The following is a 21,703-nucleotide window of genomic DNA, read 5'->3' on the forward strand; positions in this document are numbered from 1 at the left end:
GTAGAACGTCTATCTATTGTATTGCTTGCCCAATCTGCATCTGTATAACCTTTGACATCCAAATATACCAGTTTTTTGAATATCAAGAATTGGCTTGGTGCTTTCCTCAAATAACACAAAATCCTTATAACCGCCGCTAAGTGATCTTCATTAGAAGAATGCATGAACTGACTAACAACACTAACTGCATATGCGATATTTGGTCTAGTGGCCAAAAGATAAATTATTCTTCGTACTAACCTCTGATATCTCTCCTTGTTGGTTGGCACTTGATCAGGATAGATTGCTAGGTGATGATTATGCATAATAGGGGTTTCGGTTGGTACACACCCTAACATACCAGTTTCTGTCAACAAGTCTAGAACATACTATGTTTAAGAGAGACAAATACTAGTAGCACAGCGAGTTACTTTGATTCCCAAAAAATACTTCAAAGCCCCTAAGTCCTTCATCTCAAACTCTAAGGCTAAGTACTTTTGTAATTTACCCATTTCAACAACATCATCACCAGTAACTACCACATCATCAACATAGATTATCAGGAAAGTAACCTTACCATCCCTACGTTTGATAAATAGTGTATGATCCAAGTTACCTTGATGATATCCATACTTCTTCATTGCTTCAATGAACTGCCCAAACCATGCTCGCAAAGACTACTTCAATCCATACAGGGCCTTTCTAAGCCTACACACCTTCCCACTGTTATTAGACAACCCATAACTAGGTGGTATGTCCATGTACACTCTTTCTAAATCTCCATGCAGAAAGGCATTCTTCACATTGAATTTCTTTTTAGGCCAATCTAAATTAGCTGCTATAAACTCGCACCGTATTTATTTTTGGTACCGGTGCAAATGTATCCAGATAATCAACTTCATACGTCTGCGTATACCCTTTGGCCACAAGTCTTGCTTTATATTTTTCTATTGTACCATCATCTTTGTACTTAACTATGTACACTCATCGACATCCAACATGTTTCTTTCCTTCATATTGTGAAACTATCTCCCTTGTTCCTTTCTTCTGTAAGGCCTCCATCTCCACATTCATTGCTTCCACCCATTTTGGGTCTTGCAAAACTTCTTCAAATCTATTATGAATTTTAATTCCTTCCATCTGACTAGCAAATGCTTTAGCTTGAGGAGACAATCTACTTGTGGAGACATAATCAGCAATGACATATTTCACCTTTCCTTATGGTGAGAATCTGTCTGGTGGTATTTCCTTATTTGCTCGTGCATGTAATTTTTTCACAAATTCAACAATATTTTGAGAAGCACTGGGATCTGAATGACTTAACTCAGGGATGTTCAGTGGAGCATGAGTAGGTATGTTCGAGAAAGCGGGGTCCTTGTTGTCGAGTTCGGGATAATTGATTTTCAGTTTGACTAGGCTATTCGGCCTGGCTCAAATGTTTAGCTCAACTAGACTGGTTGGTAGCCTATTTTCGACAGCTGCTTGGGTTGAGGGGCTCGGGATCCAGCACACTATTTTGTGCTTCTTTCCCCCGTATTTCTATCTCAAACCAATTACATGCTTCTTTTACAGATTCTACCCCTGAAGAACATGATTGGGCATGTCTGACATAAAAAACATCTTGTTCTCCATAAATATAACATCCTTGGTAACATAAAAGTAGCGACTAAAGGGATGATAACACTGGTAACCCTTTTGTTGAGGTGTAAAACCCACAAAGAAACAGCAAAGGGTACACGAATCCAACTTGGTCTGGTAAGATTTATTGAGATGGACATACACCACACAACCAAAAGGCTCAGAGTGAGATTAAGATGGAAACAAACAGGAACATGAGCAGCCAATGTCTGAAACGGTGTTTTAAAATCCAAAACACGTGAAGGCATACGATTAAGAAGGTAGATAGCATACTGAATAGTTGCGATCCAAAGGGCTTGGGGAACACTCCCCCCAATAAGAGAGCTTGGGCAATCTCAAGAATATGGCGATTTTTATGTTTAGCCACACCATTCTATTTTAGAGTTTGCGTACACGTAGTTTCATGGAGAATGTATTTTTTAGTGAAGAAGTCTGCGAGTTTATGGTTAACAAATTCCCCTAATTATCTGAACGAACAACTTTAATCGAATAAGAATATTCTGTTTGAATCATCTAGTAAAAATTCTTGAATAAAGAACCAACTTCACTTTTATGCTTCATAACATAAAGCCAAGTTAACTGAGTACAATCATCAATGAAGATCACAAACAACCGAACACCAAAGACAGTAGTAATGGGAGATGGAGCCCAAACATTTGAATGGATTAAATCAAAAGGAGATGTGCTTTTATTCAAACTAGGTTGATAAAAAGTTCGATGACTTTTTGCAAGAATACAAGTCTCACACTGAAAATAATAAATTTTTACTCCACAAGATAAAGATTGAATCGAATACTGCAAATGAGCAAAGGAGTCATGACCCAACTGCCGGTGCCATAACCAAATCTTCTTATGCTTCTCACCGACAACGCCTCGAACTTGATGAACATGGCCCAATGCAATGTGATCCACATAGTAAAGCCCCCCTCTCTTAGTACCACGCCCAATGATCTCCTTGGTCTGAACATCCTGAAGCAAACAAAAGGAAGAGAACTTGAGTACGTAACAATCTAATTGTTCGATAACTTGCCCAACATATAATAAATTATGAGACAAAGGAGGAACAAGAAAAGTAGCACTGTTGGCAGTAAACATTGTTATTTTAGTAGGAGCAGTCATAGAATGAAAAAAGGATTTATCATAGGTCATATGATCAGTAGCACCTGAATCAATAATCCAACATGTATCTCATTAGTCGGAAAGCACCAAAGCTTTTCCCTGATTACCTTCACAGTCAGCAGGCTCTGGAATGGATAATTGAGAAAGAACAGTAAGAGAATCATCAACTGAAGGAGCTATCGTGGGCAAGGTTGAGATACACGAGGTAGCACCGGCGATCGGGCTGACGGAAGACTGGCAGGCGGCGACGACAGTAGCTACACCGCTCCCGCCATTCTCTTTCTTCGCGTGTGCCGCCTTTCATTGCTTTTGGCGTTCAAGGAACCACTCCAGAACCCCATTCTTGTGAAAACACGTGGTCTCTGTATGATGGTTCCCATTACAGTAATGCAATGCATATTTTCTTTTTCCTTAGTTCTTGGACTTGGAAAAGAAAAACTAGCAGCTGAGGCTTTGGAAACCATTACAGCAAAGGATTCAGTCTTTCCATCCTTTTTGAGTATCGTCTCCCGGTGTTGGGCCTTTTTAAGAACAAAAGAAAACGACTCCTCCAATTTGACAATGGACACAACCTCAACAAATCTGCTCTAATTTTATCAAACTCATCATACAGACCTGCATCAAATTCAAAAATAATGTCTTTATGTATCTCAACTTGTCGAATCTTCACATCATCAGGGCACTTCATGTTGATTGGACGACGACGGTCTAGTTCCAACCAAAAACTCTTGAGCTCAACAAAGTGAGATGCAATATCGCGACCTCCTTAAGTAATAGGAGTTGCTTTACACCGTAATTCATAAATCTATTACTCATCAGACGTGTCATAATACATATGGCTTGTACTCCCCCATAAATCTTTAATTGTTGATATATCTAAGAATAATTCTACCAAATCATGTTCCATAGTTTTTTATCAACCATCCTTTAACAATGGAGTCCTCAATACACCACAAATCAAGGCCCAGAGCGTCTTCCTCCACTTGAGCCACCTTCAATGTCAGATAACCTCTTTTCCCATGGCCTGACAATGAAGCAACATCATCTTCGACCAAGTGCTATAGTTCTTTCCATTCAACTGTATGGTGAATGAAGCAACGGAAGTATCATTGCGAACTATAACAATTGGTTGAGCCATGTCAAGATTTTTGCTGGTTTCTGAAGCACTGGAAGCACAGTGGGGTTGTTTGGAGTATTTTCGAAAGTCATGGAGGAGAGAGAACAAGTTTGGACGGGTTGGTGTTGCAGGAGTCTTTTGTCGCACTAGGTTTGTGATGACAAGGACTTAGCCACTGTTTTGCGGTAGCTAGGTTTTTTTTTTTCCTTTCTTTTCTTGTATTTGACGCTAGAGGATGCTGATGGGTAGGGTTTGTATTTTTGTTTGAGAAACTAGGGTTAACCGGCTTTGATACCAACTCAAACTAAACACAGGATGGAATAATTGTGATAGATATTATATTTCTACAAGAGGAATTCTAACTAGCTAATTATTCTAATTAGGTAACGTGAATTACAGCAGGAAATCAAGCATCACAGGATCCCTGAATTATGGCTCACGCCAGCAAGCATATTTTAGAAAGTGTTACAACATACCTATTCTTCCCATACCAAATATTGATAAGCATGCACAAGAGGATTTTGGAGAATTTTTTGTGAGCCCGCCAATGATAAAGAAACCACCATGGAGACCCACGGTGAAGCATATCAAATCGTTGGGGGAACAATTCAGGCTAATAACAGTTTATACCTACCACACAGGAAAAATAACATCACAAAATCACTTGTGCACTCATTTAAGGATTTTGTCAAATACATACGGTGCGCAATTGAAACACAAGCCCAACCTTTCAGTAATGGAAAAATTATGCAAAACAAAAAGTACCTATTATAAAAAAAGTGTTACGTCTCCACTTTATCAAATAGGGCCAATTCTGAACTTGTAGGCTCTGTCTTTTGAACCTCTTGCTATTTCTTGGCCAGCTCAATACTTTTTGCTATCACTTCGGTAGCGATCTCCTCCTAACAGATGGACAGAAGTCAAGTCAGAAGAAATACAATCCAAGATGGACCAATTCTGCGCTAAAAAACTGAAAAGGAATCTCACCTCTTCTTCTCTTTCTTTGAATTTCTCCTTATCCAATTTCAAGACATCTGTCTCTTTCTCCACAGCCTCAAAAGCCTCTCGCAGCTCTTCATCAGTCTCAGAGGTAGCTGTAGGAACTGCTGTAGTCTCTTCTGTATCCTCAGACTCCACTACAGCTCTTTTTCTAAGCCTTTTTGTCTTAGTAAAAGGAGGAGAGGGACTTTCAATGGTAAAATGTAGAGAACAGGGTTAGAAATGTCAAATCAAATGGACATAACAGAAGCATCAAGAGTTTATTTCTCAAAAGTTTACCTGGAAGATCAGGCTGGACAGTACTATCCTGAGCTTGGGCAGTTTCTTTTATCTTGTTCTTTTTGGCAGAAGGAGTCACCTCTGGAGCCTTCCTTGCCAAAGACTCAAGCTGCTTATCTTCATCCTGAAAAGGGAGCTCCAGATTTCCAGCAGCAATGACAGAAGTGATTGCACAATAAAAGGAAGTTAGCAGGCAGTCTAGCAGGGAAAAAGCATAAAGACGGAATTCAGGAACACACCAACCAGTTCCTTAGCTTGGACAACTTGTCCCCCAAGATTGCTTGTCATAGAAGGATAAAAAACAACAGACAGAATAGAGTTAAGACATATCCCAGAATACAGAAATCCAAAGCAAAAAGGGCCGAACTGGCAATTTTATCTTCAATCACTTGAGCATTTATGCCCTTGGCCATCTGCACTATGAATTTGTTGGCTTTTGGCTTCGCATAGACAGTCCCAGCATCCTAATTGGCAAAAAGCATCTTCATAGCAGTGCTAGCATTTGTTAGACCAGCAAACCGAGCTTTTCACCAGCCATCAAACTCGCTAGAAATGCAGGAATTAGGCTCTCGGGATGGATAGAGGGCATCCACACTGTCATTGATCTTATTCACTGAGCATAGACAGTTCTAGCATCCCAATTGGCAAAAAGCACCTTCATAGCAGTGCTAGCATCTGTTAGACCAGCAAACCGAGCCTTCCACCGGGCATCAAACTCGCCATAACTGCAGGAATTAGGCTCCTGGGATGGATATAAGGCATCCACACTGTTATTGATCTTGTTCACTGAGCACCTGCAGTCCTTGTGCACATCCAGGTCATCTGAATCCCTCAACGAGGTAGCACGATTACAACTTCTGTAAGATTTAAGGGGAATAAGCTGAGGACGGCCAAGCTGCCTGGTACAGAAGTTGGGATGATAGACTTCTGCTCCCAAGTGATAATTATGAGGCTGGCCCCCACCAAAAGGCATATCCTGGGGCAGCGTCACACTCAGGAACTTCTTCCTGAACTCAATTCTAGCTTCTTCTTCTTCTTCTGGCTCCTTCTTAAAGATCCTGAATCCAGGCTGGAACCAAGGATAGGTCATTTTGAGCAGTACTTGCCACTGAGCAGCAGACCTCTCGGTGCAATGCCTAAAGAAAATCAAGTAGTCTTCAATAGAGCTCTTGGGCACTTCTGTTGACATCAAGGGATGAGCAATGACTTGATCTTTAGGTAGAACAATGTTTGGAAACCTCAGTTCTGGGAAGTAGACCTGCAGCCAAGTCTGGATCATCCAGAATGCTCAAGGAGCAGTGATATTCAATGGATTCTCCAAGGTAGCGCTATGGAGATTTTTGTACAGATGAGCCAAAACTGTAAGACCAAGCCCCACATTAGTGTGATTGTGCAGAGCTTCTGCCAGATGCCTATACTCAAGCAGGATTGCTGAATAACGATTGGGAAAGACAAATCTATTCAGCCAGTACAGGAGGAACATCATGTGTTGTAGATCCCTATCCCTTTCAGTGCTGAACTTCTTCAAATAGTTGGAGAAAGAGTAGTTCTGGTTGATTGAGGCAAGAGAGATGGTTAATGAATTTTCCAGCTTATCTTGATTCTTCCTTCTATGGTAATCACTAACTGCATCAGCAGGTCTTCCATGAGGCTATAACTCAAAGATCTGAGCCAAATCCAGTAGATTTAGAGTCATAGGACCCACACGAAAATTAAAAGTGTTGTTGGCAGAATTCCAGAAGCATAAAGCAGCAGCCAGCAAATTCTCATCCTTATTCATAGATTGCTTGGACAGAAGAATGGCGTCGTAAATCCCAGCCCTCTTCCAGTGAGCTTCATGCCTCGAAAGAAGCATGTCAATCCAGTTTGACCATTTCACCGTGCTATTCCTCACTTCACTTGAGGGATATGAACGGCTCAAATTCTTGCTGACCCAAGTATGAGAGGCTAGATGAGAGGAGCTTTGAAAGCACAGGGGAGCCTCAGCATATTCCTTGAACAAATTGGCCATTTCCTCTAGCACGGTACCAAACCAGTGAGGGCCTAGAACAAGAGTATTCTAAAAAAGATGGAGGACATTTTTGTCCAGGTTCTTCTGGGCATATGGGTGGAGTTTGCTTCATACTTCAATTGCATGATGATCAATACCTACCCCAGAGATATAGGGAGGAGGAATAGAAGAGGAGAAGCTCTTGGCGCGAGTTTTTAGGGAAGACATTTTCAAAAACAATTAGAGACAGAGGGAAACTAAAGAATGATCGAAAGAAAAGAGGAATTCTAAGGGGAGTTGAAAGTTGGAGCAGAACTAGGTTTAGTAATGAACAGTAACGAAGTTCAAAAGTTTCTTTATAGACTCAGGAAGAAGATCGCGGGAAAAGAAGGGTTTTACTCATATTTAAATAGCCGTTAGAAATTGTCACTTACCCACGAAGTCTAGTTGAATAGGCATATGTGCGCTAGAGCGACGGCAGAAAATGGCGTGCGTCATTAATTAGCCAATCATTAATTCTGGAACCGTTTTTTAAAAAGATTCAGACTTAAGGGGCATTGTTTGGGTCAAAATTCTGCACGCCAGCCCATTTTTTGTCAAAAGGCCCATGAACAAAACATTTTGGGCTTTTTATCTATGGGAATTAGAAATCAAACCAAGATGCTGAAAAAGCCCATACCTTTTTTAGCAGACTACAAATATAGCGCAAGTCAGCATATCATTTTTCGTGACTTCCTGACTTTGAAAAGTCAAAAATCTCAACTAAGACAGAGGAAGTGATAGGGAGTTAATGAGGTCAGGTCTTACAAAAGAACTTCTCCATTTTTAACAAAGGAAAGAAGATCAAATCCCCTCTCCATATGCAGATAAGCTCTGCACCAAAACAGGTTATATTTCCAAGAGATAAGCAAGCTACATTTTCAAGAGATAAGTAGGGAGCAAGGTTGACCATCATGGTAGATTGTGTTTTTTATAAGGAACAACCAGAGAACGAAGAAGAGTTGGTTTTCTTTAAGGAAAAGCAAGGAAAAGACCACCATGGGAATTGACTGTTGATGGTTTTTCTCTGTTAAAATAAATAAATCCCCTTTATGACATTGAAAAGGAAAATCTTTTTGAAAAAAATATGCCGCCCATTATTTAAACTTGAAAACCCACTCCAGCATTTTCTATAAATATGAGAGGAGGTGAAATAGATTGAGGGTAGCAAAAAAAAATCAATCAAGACAAAAACTCTCAAAGTCATACTCACTAATTCAAAAAGATCAATTGATCTCAGAAAGTCTTCAGATACTGAAGCAATCGAAACTCTTTGATCCACAAGAAACAAATCACCCAGAATTCAAATCTCCGATTTCAGCTCAGCTCAGAGAAACAGTTTTATAAAGCAAGATTTCTCTCGTTACAAATTTGGTTCAGCACAAAGCCAAGTCAAGCAGAGTCCGGATTTTTATAAATATGAAAACCTCAACAAATTTATAGAAAGCCTTGATTAAGCAGAATAGGTACTATAGTGCAGCTCCAGCTCAGTAATCATCAATCCAACCACTTCTGCCCTCTTTAGACTAAAGAGGCCTCAATTCTACCTGTTCAAACACGCCTTCCATGGCTTGAAATAGATTAAAGCTCTGCCAAACTAAACATTGGTATCAATTTCTAGCTGAAACTCATCAGTTGAAGGTGTTGAAAATCCAATCCAGCATAGTCACATCCACTCTAACCCAATTCAAAGGCAGCTACCCAGGCAGAAATCGAGTCCAACGTTCTGTAGTCTTTTTCGGAGTTGACATTTCTCTTTTGAGTCTTGTAATATGTAGTTCTGCTTAAACAGTTTTGATTTCTTTTCATCTATTCTATCCAGAACTACCAGATTTGTATTGTGAAAAATTGTGAAAGTCCTCACCAGTCTAAGGCAAGAAAATAACTTACTTGAGAGATATTCCTCGCCCAAATTCACAATCACTTGTTTAGAAATCAGTGACTTGGGGCGCAAGTTATCTATTTTTAAGAAGTGTGCTAAGGTTTTTATTGCTAACAGTGACACGCTCATACTTAAAAGAAAGTTGACTTGTTGACCAGACAATGGTTTTCAAGTCAATGAGGAAACTTTACCCTACCATCACAGGATTAAATCGAAAACGGGTGAACAGAAGCTCCGGAGAAACTTTGCTGGGCAGTATTGCGACTAAACAACCTAGCTCTTCGAGTGGAGGGCAGATGTTTTTGCTTATAGAGAGCCAAGAACTTGTCCCCGCCTTTAAGTAGTCTTCATTGGAGAAATCTACCACTGGAATTTTGGCCACTGTTTGGGTGTCCATGCTTATGTATATCTTTTGAGGGATGTATATACCAAATGAACCAGAATGATATTTATAGAGTAGTTAAATGAACCAGAATGATATTTATAGAAAATGTCTGCTTTCTTCTCTTTTTTTTTTTTTTTAAACTCAAAAGAAATGTCAATTTTCTATTTTATATATAAAAAAGACGTCATTCGCATCCGTAAGCACCCTAATAGTACAAAGTTTACAGAGTAACTTTTTTATATATAAATTTTATAGAGGAAATTGCTTGATTGCATTTTTTATACTACTAAATAAACCAAAATATCCCCTAACAACATAGGCTTGAGATAAAATATATAGAAGCAAAAGAATAAAAAATCATCAAAATCAAATTTAATATGAAATAAATAAATAAATTACAGTTTAGATTAACAAAAGAAAAACAAAAGAGTGGTCTCCATCCATATTATACAAACGAATATAATATGTTGCTCTACTCTATTTTTATTATTTTTTAATAGTCATGAAGATAAACATTTATAACAACCCAAGGCAAAAGGCTTTAGAGGAGAGCCAAAACCTGTACAAACAAGAAGCAAAGACCAAAAAAATAACTGACGTTAAAATTTATTATAAAAAAAAAATTATTAAGATGATAAGAAAGTTGTCAAAAAAAAATTTAGATCAATTGAATAGGGTAAATTTGGAAAGCAAAAGTTAATTTGTATAATGTATTAATGACATTGTTTTAAGTGTGATGAGAATGACACATGTCATGAGGAAAATGAAGAAGGTCCAAAAGAGAAGGTCAGAGAGAAGGTTGCTAGCTAGCATTCCCCTTTATATTAATTCTTTGGCCTGACTTTCCTAGCTTTATTTCTGCTCACCAAAATCATTCAGCCAAGATGGAGTGAGGACAAATCATGTTGTCATTTTTTAAATATGTGAATGTGGGTGTGAGATGTCACCATTTGACGATCTAACGGAACCTGATCTTTTAATTCAAATTTCATAAACAACAGTTGTAAAATCAAAAAAATGATTTATTATCTAAAAATTGTTTGGCCGAGCAAGGGACTTCTTGGCCAAGGGCTTTTTACAATGCCTTATATATGCAAACACTGGTGGACTCAGAAATTTTTTAGCGGAGGTGCAATATTGACTAAGTATGAAAAATGGTTTTTTAGAATAATCATTTTTTCAAGATAATTTTTGGCGGCTTTTATTCCTTACACATCAAATAAGAAAACTTGATTTTATGGGATTTTAGTATGAAATATATATTGACTTAATGACCCATCATTTTTAGCCTAAATCATATTTTGCACTAAAACCAATTTTTCATATTTTGATTTGGTGGGAATTTGATTTTTTAGTATTTTTATTTGAATCCAAATAGGAGGTACTTCCTTATTTACATTGTAAACTTAAGTAAATAGAGTAATATAAAAATAAATGAAAGTAAAATTACAAAGACAATCTCAAAAGCTTCAAAATACAAGTCATAGTTTGGCTATATATAAATTCAAATCCTTACAAGCTAAAGACATTGGTCCCTTTCCTTGCATTGTGCCTTGCTCATCTTATATTAGAAGCTTTCAAACAAAAAGGCTTTTTATAATACCGTAGGTCAAAAATGAAGCCCACTGCAAAATTAAGGGCAAGAAATTCAAAAAGTTCCGTTGCCGGGAATCGAACCCGGGTCTCCTGGGTGAAAGCCAGATATCCTAACCGCTGGACGACAACGGATTCTTGTGAAGTAAATCCGCATTAAAAATATAAGTACACATAAACGGAAAATAATCAGAAAATCATATCAATGTTTCAATAATGTTAGCTGCCCTTGCTTTGCACTCAGTAATTCTATAATGAGGGCTTATATGTGGCTCTTAAGTAAGACCCTATTTCTTAATCGATGAATTAAATTGGTATAAGCCCTCACTATAGAATGACTTGCTTCGCTTGCCCTACATAATGTGCCAACAACAAACCCATCCAAATACATAAATCAAACTTCCACTTCCCACTTCCATAACCCAATTTTTACATCTGGTGGCTGTGGCTGCTATAAAATTTTTGAATGTTGCGCTTGTGTTACACAAAGAACAGAACGGAGTTCTAGATCATAAGTAATTTCTGGCACGGTGAACAGATCTAATTTTCAAAATAATTATTTGATATGATTGATTTTCAGTATAATACACGAACATGTTCAGAAAACCAAATTCATAATTAAATCAACATTTTACATCATACATACAAAATTGGTAAGCATATCTTCAACTTAGTGTTAGAAGCCTTGCTACCACTCAAAGCAATTAAGCAGCAAACTGTCAAATCTTTTATCCCCTGTTGCAAATCGGGGAAGCCAAAATAGCTTTATGTTACTACCAAAAAAAAATTACACAGCAATCAGCTCGTTTCCAAAATCAGTCATTTTTCGAAGATTTCTTTCATGCTTCATTGCTCCTCGCATTCAGTGGCTGCAGAAAGGTAAGGAGAAACAAATAAGTTAACATAGATGATAGATGTTCATACGAATTACTCCACAAGAGAATTTTTAAATCAGAAGGGATTGTCATAATGAAAGGACAGAGACATGAATAGCATATGAATTTATGAAGAAAAGCAGAAGGGGCATACCAGAAATTTTGAGTGTCACTGGATCAAAACTCAAAATAAAACTTCTGGATTTTGACAACACTTCTAACAGCCCCTTCAAGTAGTTGCCCTGTGTTCACGTACTATTTACCAGGGTCTGGTCTGACCTCCATATAACCTGATAAAAACCCAAACAGAAAATTAAAATAAACCAGTTATTTATAATCGCACAAGGTAACGCTGAAGCACAGAAATGGTGAAAATAAATATCTTTCTGCAATTTTTTTTAGAACCCACAGCCCCTGAAAAACACATAGGTAGTAAGGCAGAAGCATAGAAGAAACAGTGAAAACAAATATCTTCTGTCATCCTTGGGACATCATACGCGATATGGCACATCGTACCAGCTAGCCCAATCAGTTTTGTTACCCTTAGAACCCCAGATGTGATATAACCCACTCAAAACATCAAATTATTCATAAGGTAAACATCATAAACTTCATGAAATACAATGTCTAGCTTCACTACCACTGAGAAGAGAACTATTATTGAAACTGAATAACCAACTCTGGAAGAATGGTAACAACATTTATCTTAACTAAGGGGGCATAGTCGTAATTAAGCCAAATTAAATTTTGAATTAAGATTTATGCATTAGTTTTGGTCCCTTTTATCAAAATTAAATCATCATCAGAAGTGAGCTCCTCCACAACTATGTGTATCCAAGAAGTAGCAAATCAAATGTTTCCTCCACTTCCATATCAGCGGAAGTTGAAAATGACAGATCCAACAAATTGATAAAAAGTAATAAAAAAGAAGCTGATACTGGCCACACTTTATTAGTGCAAACATACATAGCAATCATAGAATGAATGTATCCGCTAACACTGATCTTTCAACCTTCAATTTCAAATAATTTATATGACACCATATACGCTTCAACCTTCAAGAGACAATGATAAACAGTGCTAAACAGACGAAAGTGGTTTATGCATTGTAGGACAATTTGAAACAATGCATCCATTCTTTGTTACTAGAAACAATCTAATGTTTGAAGGGTAAATAATCACAGCTTCTGAGAACATGGGCCACAGACATCACAGTTTAATCAAACAAATTAATAAATTGAAGCGATTGGAAGATTAACATTACATTTGAGATTGGTCATTACTCTCCCTAAGAAAGTTATTACTGAGTGTATAACATATTCAATTAGCAATTCGCAGTTCCGACACAAGTAATGTTCTAAATTTTACTAAATTGGCTTTTAGTTTATGAAGAGTGACACTGACACGCTACAGATGTGCTCAGATTCTCATTTGAAATTATCCAAACATAACAGTCTTCTTTTTATTCCCTAATCCGATCTGAGTATAACCAAGCACCCCAAATTTAAACCACAAACCTTCGTAGGAAACTGACAAAAGCACAGTTTTTATGCATAATCTAGAGCAGGAAACATCAAGAAATTGAACATTTATAGCAGGAAATTGCACAAAAATAAGCATTTACCTCTTCTCAAGATTTCTCAAATGCACACCGCACCACTAATTTGTATTCCCAATCACTAGCCTCAAAACGCAAACAAGTGATAAAGAGGATTGGTTTGGCTGATCGTTGGGAATCAGAATAAAATCTGCCTACCTCAACCCTCTCATAACTCCTATTTCATTGCAGAGAAAATCTAGAAGCATAAAGGAAAATTGTGGTTCACGATTTCGATTAGCCTTTCTCTGCTATCCCTAATTGAAACTGAAACAAAATGATGTATGAAAATCAGAGAGAGGGAGAGAGAGAGGCTAGCTCTCTCTGCAATGGAGAAGCTAGATCTACCTCCCAATATCTCTTGCTCTCTCTCACTCCAACTCTATGTGTCTTGATCTGCAACTTCTAGGATTAATTGAAAACAAACTAATGCATGTGTCATTTATGTGTTAATTCTTAGTGAGAAAGGAAAATAGATAAAGATATTAAATGTTTAACAATAGATCGCTTGCTACAATCTCAGCCTTTTGGTTAGGAATCTCATTAGATCAAAAGTAATTAATAAACAGAAACTAGCCAATATGGTAGTTCAATCACGCATTGACTTTATAATCAAACATTACTCCCTTTCACTAAAAGGGCCCTTTTTGAAGCTAAGTTGAGCCTGATTATCTCAACACACATCTTTATTCCCTTGAAAATTAGCAAATAAATAATGGGAAAAACAATATCTCAATAATCAGGAAAAAAATGTGCTAATAGCAGATACATAAATGTGCTATGATTATCAATTTGATTTTCATCCTTTTCTTTCTATTTCTTTTTTAGAGAAGATTCCCGTCCTACGAATATTGACCAGCAAATTTGTTTTTCTTGACTTCGATGGTATTGCCAGCTTCTGAAACTTGACTCTTGGGACAAAATAGTGCATGGTTCACACGTAGTACTTAATACAAGCTTCCGACTTATAAAAACTTCTGCACAACCTTTTTTCTCAAATCTTGCAAATACAATGAATTGGGTTTTCCAGATAGTTAGTAGTTGCACTGAGTTCATTGTGATTTCAAACAATTTTTATGATGACATTTATCCACAGTGACAATTCGAATGCAAATTTTTGGCTCCTTCGCTTTCACAACCATTGGAGTTTTTCTCTATATTTCTTGCCTATCATCATAAGAATGTGAAAAATATCAAACAAAATGAAAATGCCAATATGTCCAAACTGAACATGGTCGCAGTTAAACTAACTAATAGTCCCACATCTACCAGATAAGAAAGCCAGCTGATGGACATAACTTATAAAAGGGACTAAAAAACACAATAGTTTTTTTTGGTCTCAAAGTGACTGTATTACCCAAGTTACTGATTCAGGATGGACCATGAGGAATTACATGTGAAGGATAGAGAGAAATTTCAGGGAACAATACCTTTTAATTTGTATACAGATCTCATGCCTACAAAAACATCAGCTTTGCTCTTGAATGTACATCTCTCTTACCAATAAAGTATTTGACTATCAGAACATCACTAAATTTGTAGCTGTCCCAACAACAAAAGGCTCCATTAATAACCGAGTCAAGAAGTAAAAAACGACACCCAATGTAATCGATATAGGCAGAGCAGGCAAAGCTCGATGGCACACTGACAACAAAATAAGAGTGCACCCAAGTCCGGAAATAATGGCAAGATAACAGGCATACACAGTCATAAGGTCATACATTGCAGCTCTGCCCACAAGAACACTGTAGAACACGAAATCCCCAAGACCAAGTTTAATACCTTTACTGAACATTTCGCTACCATCCCTCCTCAACTGCTCTCTCTCATTTCCCAGTCCTGTCATTTCAACAAGAGGGGACATTTCCTCATTAATAATCTCAGATGCTCCACTGCTAAATTGCGTAGCTCTATCAGACTGAACAATCACAGTTGAATATCCCAAAGAATCACTGCTTAACGACTGCCTATCCCGTGCATTCTCCTCTGATAGTAACCTCTCCCCTTCATCTCTATTACTCTCATGTCCCTCACTCCCGAAACTTCCAAACTCAACCGCACTGTACTCTGAATTACCACGACTTTCATTCTCATTTCGATTCACATTGTCCCTTGTGACTGCCTGAAGCTCAACTGACCCTGAATCCGAAACCCCAGCAACCAAAAGTTCTAATCCGGACCCACGACGCTGAGTATTTCGTGGCACAGTGGGGCGAGCCTCGTAAACCAAAGCGGGGAGCTCCTCATCCCGGCTAGAGGCCAACTCCACCAACAGCTTAAGCGGCCCACCGGGTGCCAGCACAGCCACCAAATCATACACAGCCAGAGCCACAAGCAAAACCCAAGTTGTCCATTCGGGCAACTTGGTAAACCAAGCCGCCACAATAATCCCCAAACAAACCATATAAGCTTGGCGTAGAAAAATGGGTATCCCACCAGAGAACACAGACAACACTCCCACAACAGTGAAATTGAAAAGCAGCAAAAAGCAAGTGATGGAGTCAATGGGTATCGAGAAATGCTGGATTATGGACAAGAAAATCGAACCTCCCATGGTGCCGAGGACGAAGAAGGCAGAGAAGCGCATGTAGTTCTTCAAGAAGTTGGTGAAATTGTAGTAGTAGAGAAGGACGAGGAGGAAGGTGACGATGGCGATGAGGACGACGAAGACCAAGGCGTTGAGGAGAGCGCCTTCGAGCTTTTGGGAGGCGGAGTCAGAGGGGCTCTCGAGGTAGACGAGGTTGGCGGCGGTGCGGATCGGGGGAGCGGAGGCGGCGGCGGAAAAGGGGTTGGAAGGAGAGAGAGCGTAGACTAAGAGAACTACGAGGAGCATGCAGATGGAGACCGGCGACATGACGCCGATAATCTCAACGCCGATCGACTCTAGGATGCTCGACTCCATGGTTTTGTTTCGTTGGGGACTTTCGTCGAGCACTTGGTAGGTGTCTGTGTGGGGATGGTTACCGCATTTTCGTCTGTGCGAGGATTTTCGGGCACTTGGAGGATTTTAGTATCTGAGATTGCTGAAGGGAGAGGGTCAACCACTGTAGCTTTGCTAAATTGACATATTTTGTTATTGGTCTTAATGAATTAAAACGACAACTAGTCCAACAAAAATTAGTGATTATTTACATTGTTTATTGAAATATTATGTTTAAGAACACAATAAATTATAGTGATTATATACATTGTTTAAAAATAAAATTTGGTTAAAAATTGCCTGCCTAAGTGAGTTTTTGGTACGCGCCCCATGTGCGGTCAAATTTTCTGAATTTTTCAGATCTGCGATTTCGTTTTTGACTCCGTCGTACTGGAGGCCACGGCGGCTTCCAGGTTTTGTTCTTAATCATTTGTTGCTGGTTCTACTTGGGGTACACCCTCTTTGATTATGGAGGAAGGATCGCCAGGGGTTTTCCTTAAAACCTACCGTTCAATGAAGCGAGTTCGGGTTGGAGATGAGTGCGCCCATGTGTGCAATATGGATGATCAGCCCAATCCCTCTCTGATGGAGCATGTGATGTCTGAATCTGAACATGGTCCTGTGCCGAATTCAACTTTTGGAGCTGAAAGCTTTCGTGATAAATTGATGAACAAGGTCAGTTTGGAGAAAATGTGGGAATTGATATTAGTTCCCTTGATGCTGATTATGATGATTTAAATGATGATGAAGACGTTCTAATTTCTCATGGAGAACGTGGGCCAAGTATTCAATTCTCTGATCGGGCTATGGATCGCTTATGTAAGCCTTGGAGAAATGCTCTGATTATCAAATTGTTAGGTAAATTTCATACCTATAATTATATTCATGCTAGATTACAGCAGAAATGGAGTTTGAAAGGGGCATGGAAGTTGATAGATTTGGTTAATGATTACTATGTGGTGAAATTTGATCTTGAAGAGGATCTAAACTTTGTTCTGACTAGTGGTCCTTGGATCGTAGCGGGACAATATTTGGTAATGCAGAAATGAAGACCGGGTTTTTGCCCAGCCACTGCTCATATTACCCGTATGGTAGCCTGGCTCAGGGTCTCGGCTATTCAACTCGAGTGCTTTGACGTTTGGTCCTTGAAGTAGATTGGTAATATGCTGGGCAAATTATTAAAAATTGATTCGCTTACCACAGCCCAGAATCGTGGTAAATTGCTAGGTTGTGTGTGGAGTTAGATTTAACTAAACCCTTGGAGGCTTTTGTACAAATCAATCAAAATTGGTAGAACATTGAGTATGAAGGTTTGCCTGATATTCGTTACCATTGTGGAAGATATGGGCATAAACGAGAAAATTGTGAGTTGAGAGTTAAGGTGCCTGCAGATGTGAACACAGAGAGTACAGTTGGTGATGATTCAGATAAAATGAAAACTGGTTCTGCTGGGGCTAGTGTGAATGATCCTTTGGCTGATTCTAGTTTAAGAGGTCCATGGATGAATGTTCAATTTCGCAGGCGACCTAAGCCTGATTTTAAAGCCTTTAGTGGTAAGGGTTTTGGTGCAAAGGTTAAGGGCTCATGTTTTGATGCGCTTAGGAACCTTAGTGACAATTTTGGAAGAGATGAGGCGGCTAGTGATGTGTTTGTTGAGCAAGACAAGTCCAATTTTAATAGCTCATTTCTTCCTGATGTGGAGCATGGCAAGAAAGTATGGACTAAAACCAAGAATGCTAAGCCCGTGTTTAGAAGTTCTTTGAATGATATCTCCAATAAGCCTTTTGAGGGGAAAGTCCTTGGTGATATGAGTTTCAGGAAAGGTGGTGGTCCTTCAAAAGTGTCTTCAAGAAAGGTAACTCGTATTGGAAATATGGTTGTTCAGGGAAAGAAGTTTGATTGTTCTAGCCCTGTTAATGATCAAATCACTAGTTGGGTCACTGATCAAAAGAGTCACCATGAGAAAGGTGTCTACATCTTTGGTCATCAACCGCCTAATATAAGTGAGAAAGATGCTAGTAATGTGGGGAGCACTGATTCTGAGGGTGATAAGGATATGTTGAACTCTAATGTTTCTGATAGCTTGTGTCAAGCTGATAAAATGGATCTTTTGGAAGGTCAAGCTATTCTATGTGGTGAGAACTTGGCAGGCAATACCTTCAACGATGGTGGAGGTATGACTGTTGGTATTTAATAAAGGGTTTAGCCCTTGGGGTCCTCTTACCTTTCTACTTGCTTTTATGAATATTGTCTGCTGGAATGTTCGAGGTGCTGCTAGCACAAAATTCAAGACTAATATGATGGATTTGATCCATTCTCATCATATGGACATCTTGTTCATATGTGAGCCTCATATAAGCGGTGGTAAAGCTACTTCTATTGCTCAATCCCTAGGTTTTTCTAATTTTGAAATTTTGGATGCTACTGGATTTTCTGGTGGTCTTTGGTTGCTTTGGGATGCCACTAAAGTTCATGTTGATATTTTGGGGACTTCAGACCAATCTATTTCTGCTTCTGTGGCTTGGCCTGGCCAGTCTCCTTGGTTATTTATAGCTGTGTATGCTAGCCCTTGTGGTATTAAAAGAGCAAAGCTATGGGAGTATCTAAGTTTTATCGCTGATTGTCAACATTTGCCTTGGTTAATTGCTGGTGATTTTAATAAAATGTTGAATGTGAATGATAAGCTAGGAGGAGTTTCTGTTTGTAGATTGAAAGGTTTTAGAAGCTGGTTTGATTGCAATGCTATGGTTGATTTGGGTTTCTCGGGCTATATGTAATTTTGATTGGAGGGGGTTGTTTGCTGAAGCCACTGTGAGACATCTGCCAAGAACCATGTCGGATCATAACCCTGTTAAGATCTGTCTTACTTTGTGTTTTTCAGCCTCCCTTGCCTTAAGGCCCTTTAGATTTGAAGCGATGTGGCTTCATCACGCGAAGTTTAATGATTTTATTTCTGAAGCTTGGGGTCCTGGTGATGGTACAGCTGTGGAGAAGACTTTTGCCTTAATTGAGCATCTTAAACATTGGAATATCAATGTTTTTGGACAGTTGCGCCAAAGAAAAAGTTGGTTGTTGGCTCGAATTGCTGGTATCCAGAGAGCTTAATGCAAGGGGCCTAATAGGTTTCTTAGTAATTTGGAAACCTCTTTGATTGATGATTTTAATAATGTTCTTCAGCAAGAAGAAAAATCGAGAATTATTTGGCTACAAGATGGTGATAGAAACACCAAGTTCTTCCACACTACTACTATCATAAGAAGGAGAAGAAATAAGATTGAAAGGTTGAAGAATGCTAATGGTATTTGGATTGAGGAGGCTAACAGTTTAAAAATCTTGGCTGTGGATCATTTTTCCAATCTCTTTTCTACTACTTCTCTTGGTGACTATGTGATTGATCTCCCTAACCTTTCCCGCCCTGTTGATGTGGTTAATCTGCATGGTTTGGTTCAACCAATTAATATGACTGAGGTTAAGACTAGTCTTTTTAATATTGGTGGGCTTAAAGCCCCTGGTGTAGATAGGTTCCCTGCTTGCTTTTATCAGAGTCAGTGGAATTAATGTGCTGATGATATTTTTCAAATGGTGGTGAATGCTTTTAAGGAGTATCGAATCCCAGAGAAGCTTAACTATACTCTAAGCACCTTGGTCCCTAAAGTTGACAGCCCGCAGACTACAGTGCATTTTCGACCCATAAGCCTTTGCTCTACCCTTTATAAAGTTATTTCCAAAGTTTTGGTTGCTAGATTAAGACATATGCTGCCTCATATCATCAGCCCTAACCAGGTAAGTTTTGTGCCTGGTAGGCAAATCACAGACAACATCCTTATTGCTCAGGAGTTGATGCATAAATTTAAGCTGTCTAAAGGAAAGACAGGCTTTATGGCCTGGAAAATTGATTTGTCTAAAGCTTACGACAGATTAAATTGGAAGTTTGTTGAGCATGTGTTAGTGGAGTTGGGGTTACCTTGTCCTATCACTAAATTGATTTTGAGTTGTGTTTCTACTGTGAGGTATCAAATCTGCATGAATAGTGAGCTTATTGATCAGTTTCTTCCTAAGAATGGCATTAGACAAGGAGACCCTTTATCTCCTTATCTCTTTGTGATGTGTATTGAGAAGCTTTCTCATCGTATTGGGGATTCTGTTAAAAAAGGAGTGTGGAAACCTGTTAAATCTTCTCAATCTGGCCCAGCTGTATCTCACTTATTTTTTGCAGATGATCTGGTTCTCTTTGCTGAAGCTAATTCTACTCAAGCTAGGGTGCTAAAGAGTTGTCTGGAGAGGTTTTGCAATGCATCTGGGCAAACAGTGAATTATGATAAATCTGTTGTTTTCTGCTCTCCTAATACAAGGAAGGAGACAGCTAAGGAGGTAAGTCTGATTTGTGGCTCCCCTCTTATTAAGGACCTTGGTAAGTATCTGGGCATGCCTATGTTGCATTCTAGAATTACTAAATTAACCTATGGCAGTTTAATTGATAAAGTGCATAAGTGGCTTGCTTCTTGGAACTCAAAGTTTCTTTCTTTGGCTGGTAGAGCAACTCTTATACAAGCTGTCACTTCTGCTGTTCCAATCTATGTTATGCAGACCTCCAAGTTGCCTGTTAGTGTTGGGCAAGAGCTGGACAAATTAAATCGTAACTTCTTTTGGGGTGGCAGTGAGAAAAAGCTTAAGATCCACCTCTGTCAATGGGATTTAGCTTGTCGTCCTAAGCACAAGGGGGGTTTAGGTTTTAAAAAAACTACTGCCATGAATAAGGCCCTTTTGACTAAAGTTGGGTGGAGATTACATAAAAACGACAAGGGCTTATGGGCTAAGATCTATGAGTCTAAATATCTTAAAGGGAAATCTGTCTTAGATTTTTCTTTGATGTTTCGACAGGATTGTTCTACCACTTGGAAGGGTGTTATGTATGGGGTGGAATTGTTAAGGCAAGGTATAGGTTGGAGGGTTGGTATGGGGGATACTACTAAATTTTGGAAAGACAGTTGGCTTATTGATAAGCCTTTGTTGAAGCATGATGGGGTCTTGCATATTGAGGATATACATTGCTCTGTCTCCAATTTTTTTAAAGATGAGTGGTGGGATCTGGATAAATTACGAAGAGCTTCAACGGAAGATCTTGTTCAACATGTTGTTAATTATCCTGTGGGTTTTGCTAGTAATTTGCAGGATTGCCGGATTTGGAAAGGAACTGCCAATGGAGTTTTCTCTGTTAAAACCACTTACAATCTGTTCTTTAAGGGTCCCTCATGGCCTGATTATAGTTTCAATTCTTTGTGGAAACTAAA

At 38.8% G+C, this 21,703-nt stretch overlaps 2 protein-coding genes and 1 non-coding gene across 5 annotated transcripts; 1 reads left to right on the forward strand and 2 right to left on the reverse strand.

Moving 5' to 3' along the window:
* Nucleotides 11,084-11,155, reverse strand: TRNAE-UUC. The gene has a single exon. It is a non-coding gene; the product is annotated as a tRNA-Glu (tRNA).
* Nucleotides 11,616-16,536, reverse strand: LOC18777930 (presenilin-like protein At1g08700). 3 transcript variants are annotated; one of them, XM_020564364.1, is made up of 4 exons: nt 14,923-16,532; nt 13,520-14,659; nt 12,050-12,185; nt 11,616-11,889 (listed from the first exon to the last, which is right to left on the reverse strand). In XM_020564364.1, the coding sequence occupies exon 1, from the start codon at nt 16,392-16,394 to the stop codon at nt 15,012-15,014; it is 1,383 nt and encodes a 460-aa protein (XP_020419953.1). In that variant the 5' UTR covers nt 16,395-16,532; the 3' UTR covers nt 11,616-11,889; nt 12,050-12,185; nt 13,520-14,659; nt 14,923-15,011. The 3 variants fall into 3 exon arrangements, with proteins under 3 accessions (XP_020419953.1, XP_020419954.1, XP_007209122.1); XM_020564365.1 differs by lacking the exon at nt 13,520-14,659 and having other exon boundaries at nt 15,275-16,536; XM_007209060.2 differs by lacking the exon at nt 13,520-14,659.
* On the forward strand, nt 16,881-19,970 carry LOC109949309. Its single transcript, XM_020564700.1, has 6 exons — nt 16,881-17,087; nt 17,312-17,446; nt 17,707-18,586; nt 18,681-19,127; nt 19,294-19,448; nt 19,590-19,970. The coding sequence occupies exons 1-6, from the start codon at nt 16,881-16,883 to the stop codon at nt 19,968-19,970; spliced, it is 2,205 nt and encodes a 734-aa protein (XP_020420289.1).

Source organism: Prunus persica, chromosome G5 (genome assembly GCF_000346465.2).
Source record: "Prunus persica cultivar Lovell chromosome G5, Prunus_persica_NCBIv2, whole genome shotgun sequence".
Taxonomy (NCBI): Eukaryota; Viridiplantae; Streptophyta; class Magnoliopsida; order Rosales; family Rosaceae; genus Prunus; species Prunus persica.

Bases quoted from the DNA above. Each gene is read 5' to 3' on its own strand.
- LOC18777930 (XM_007209060.2), bottom strand. From the start codon at position 16,394: ATGGAGTCGAGCATCCTAGAGTCGATCGGCGTTGAGATTATCGGCGTC.
- LOC109949309 (XM_020564700.1), top strand. From the start codon at position 16,881: ATGGAGGAAGGATCGCCAGGGGTTTTCCTTAAAACCTACCGTTCAATG. The intron at 18,587-18,680 runs GTATGACTGTTG...GGAATGTTCGAG, and splicing joins TACCTTCAACGATGGTGGAG to GTGCTGCTAGCACAAAATTC. The intron at 19,449-19,589 runs GTTTTTGGACAG...AATGTTCTTCAG, and splicing joins TTAAACATTGGAATATCAAT to CAAGAAGAAAAATCGAGAAT.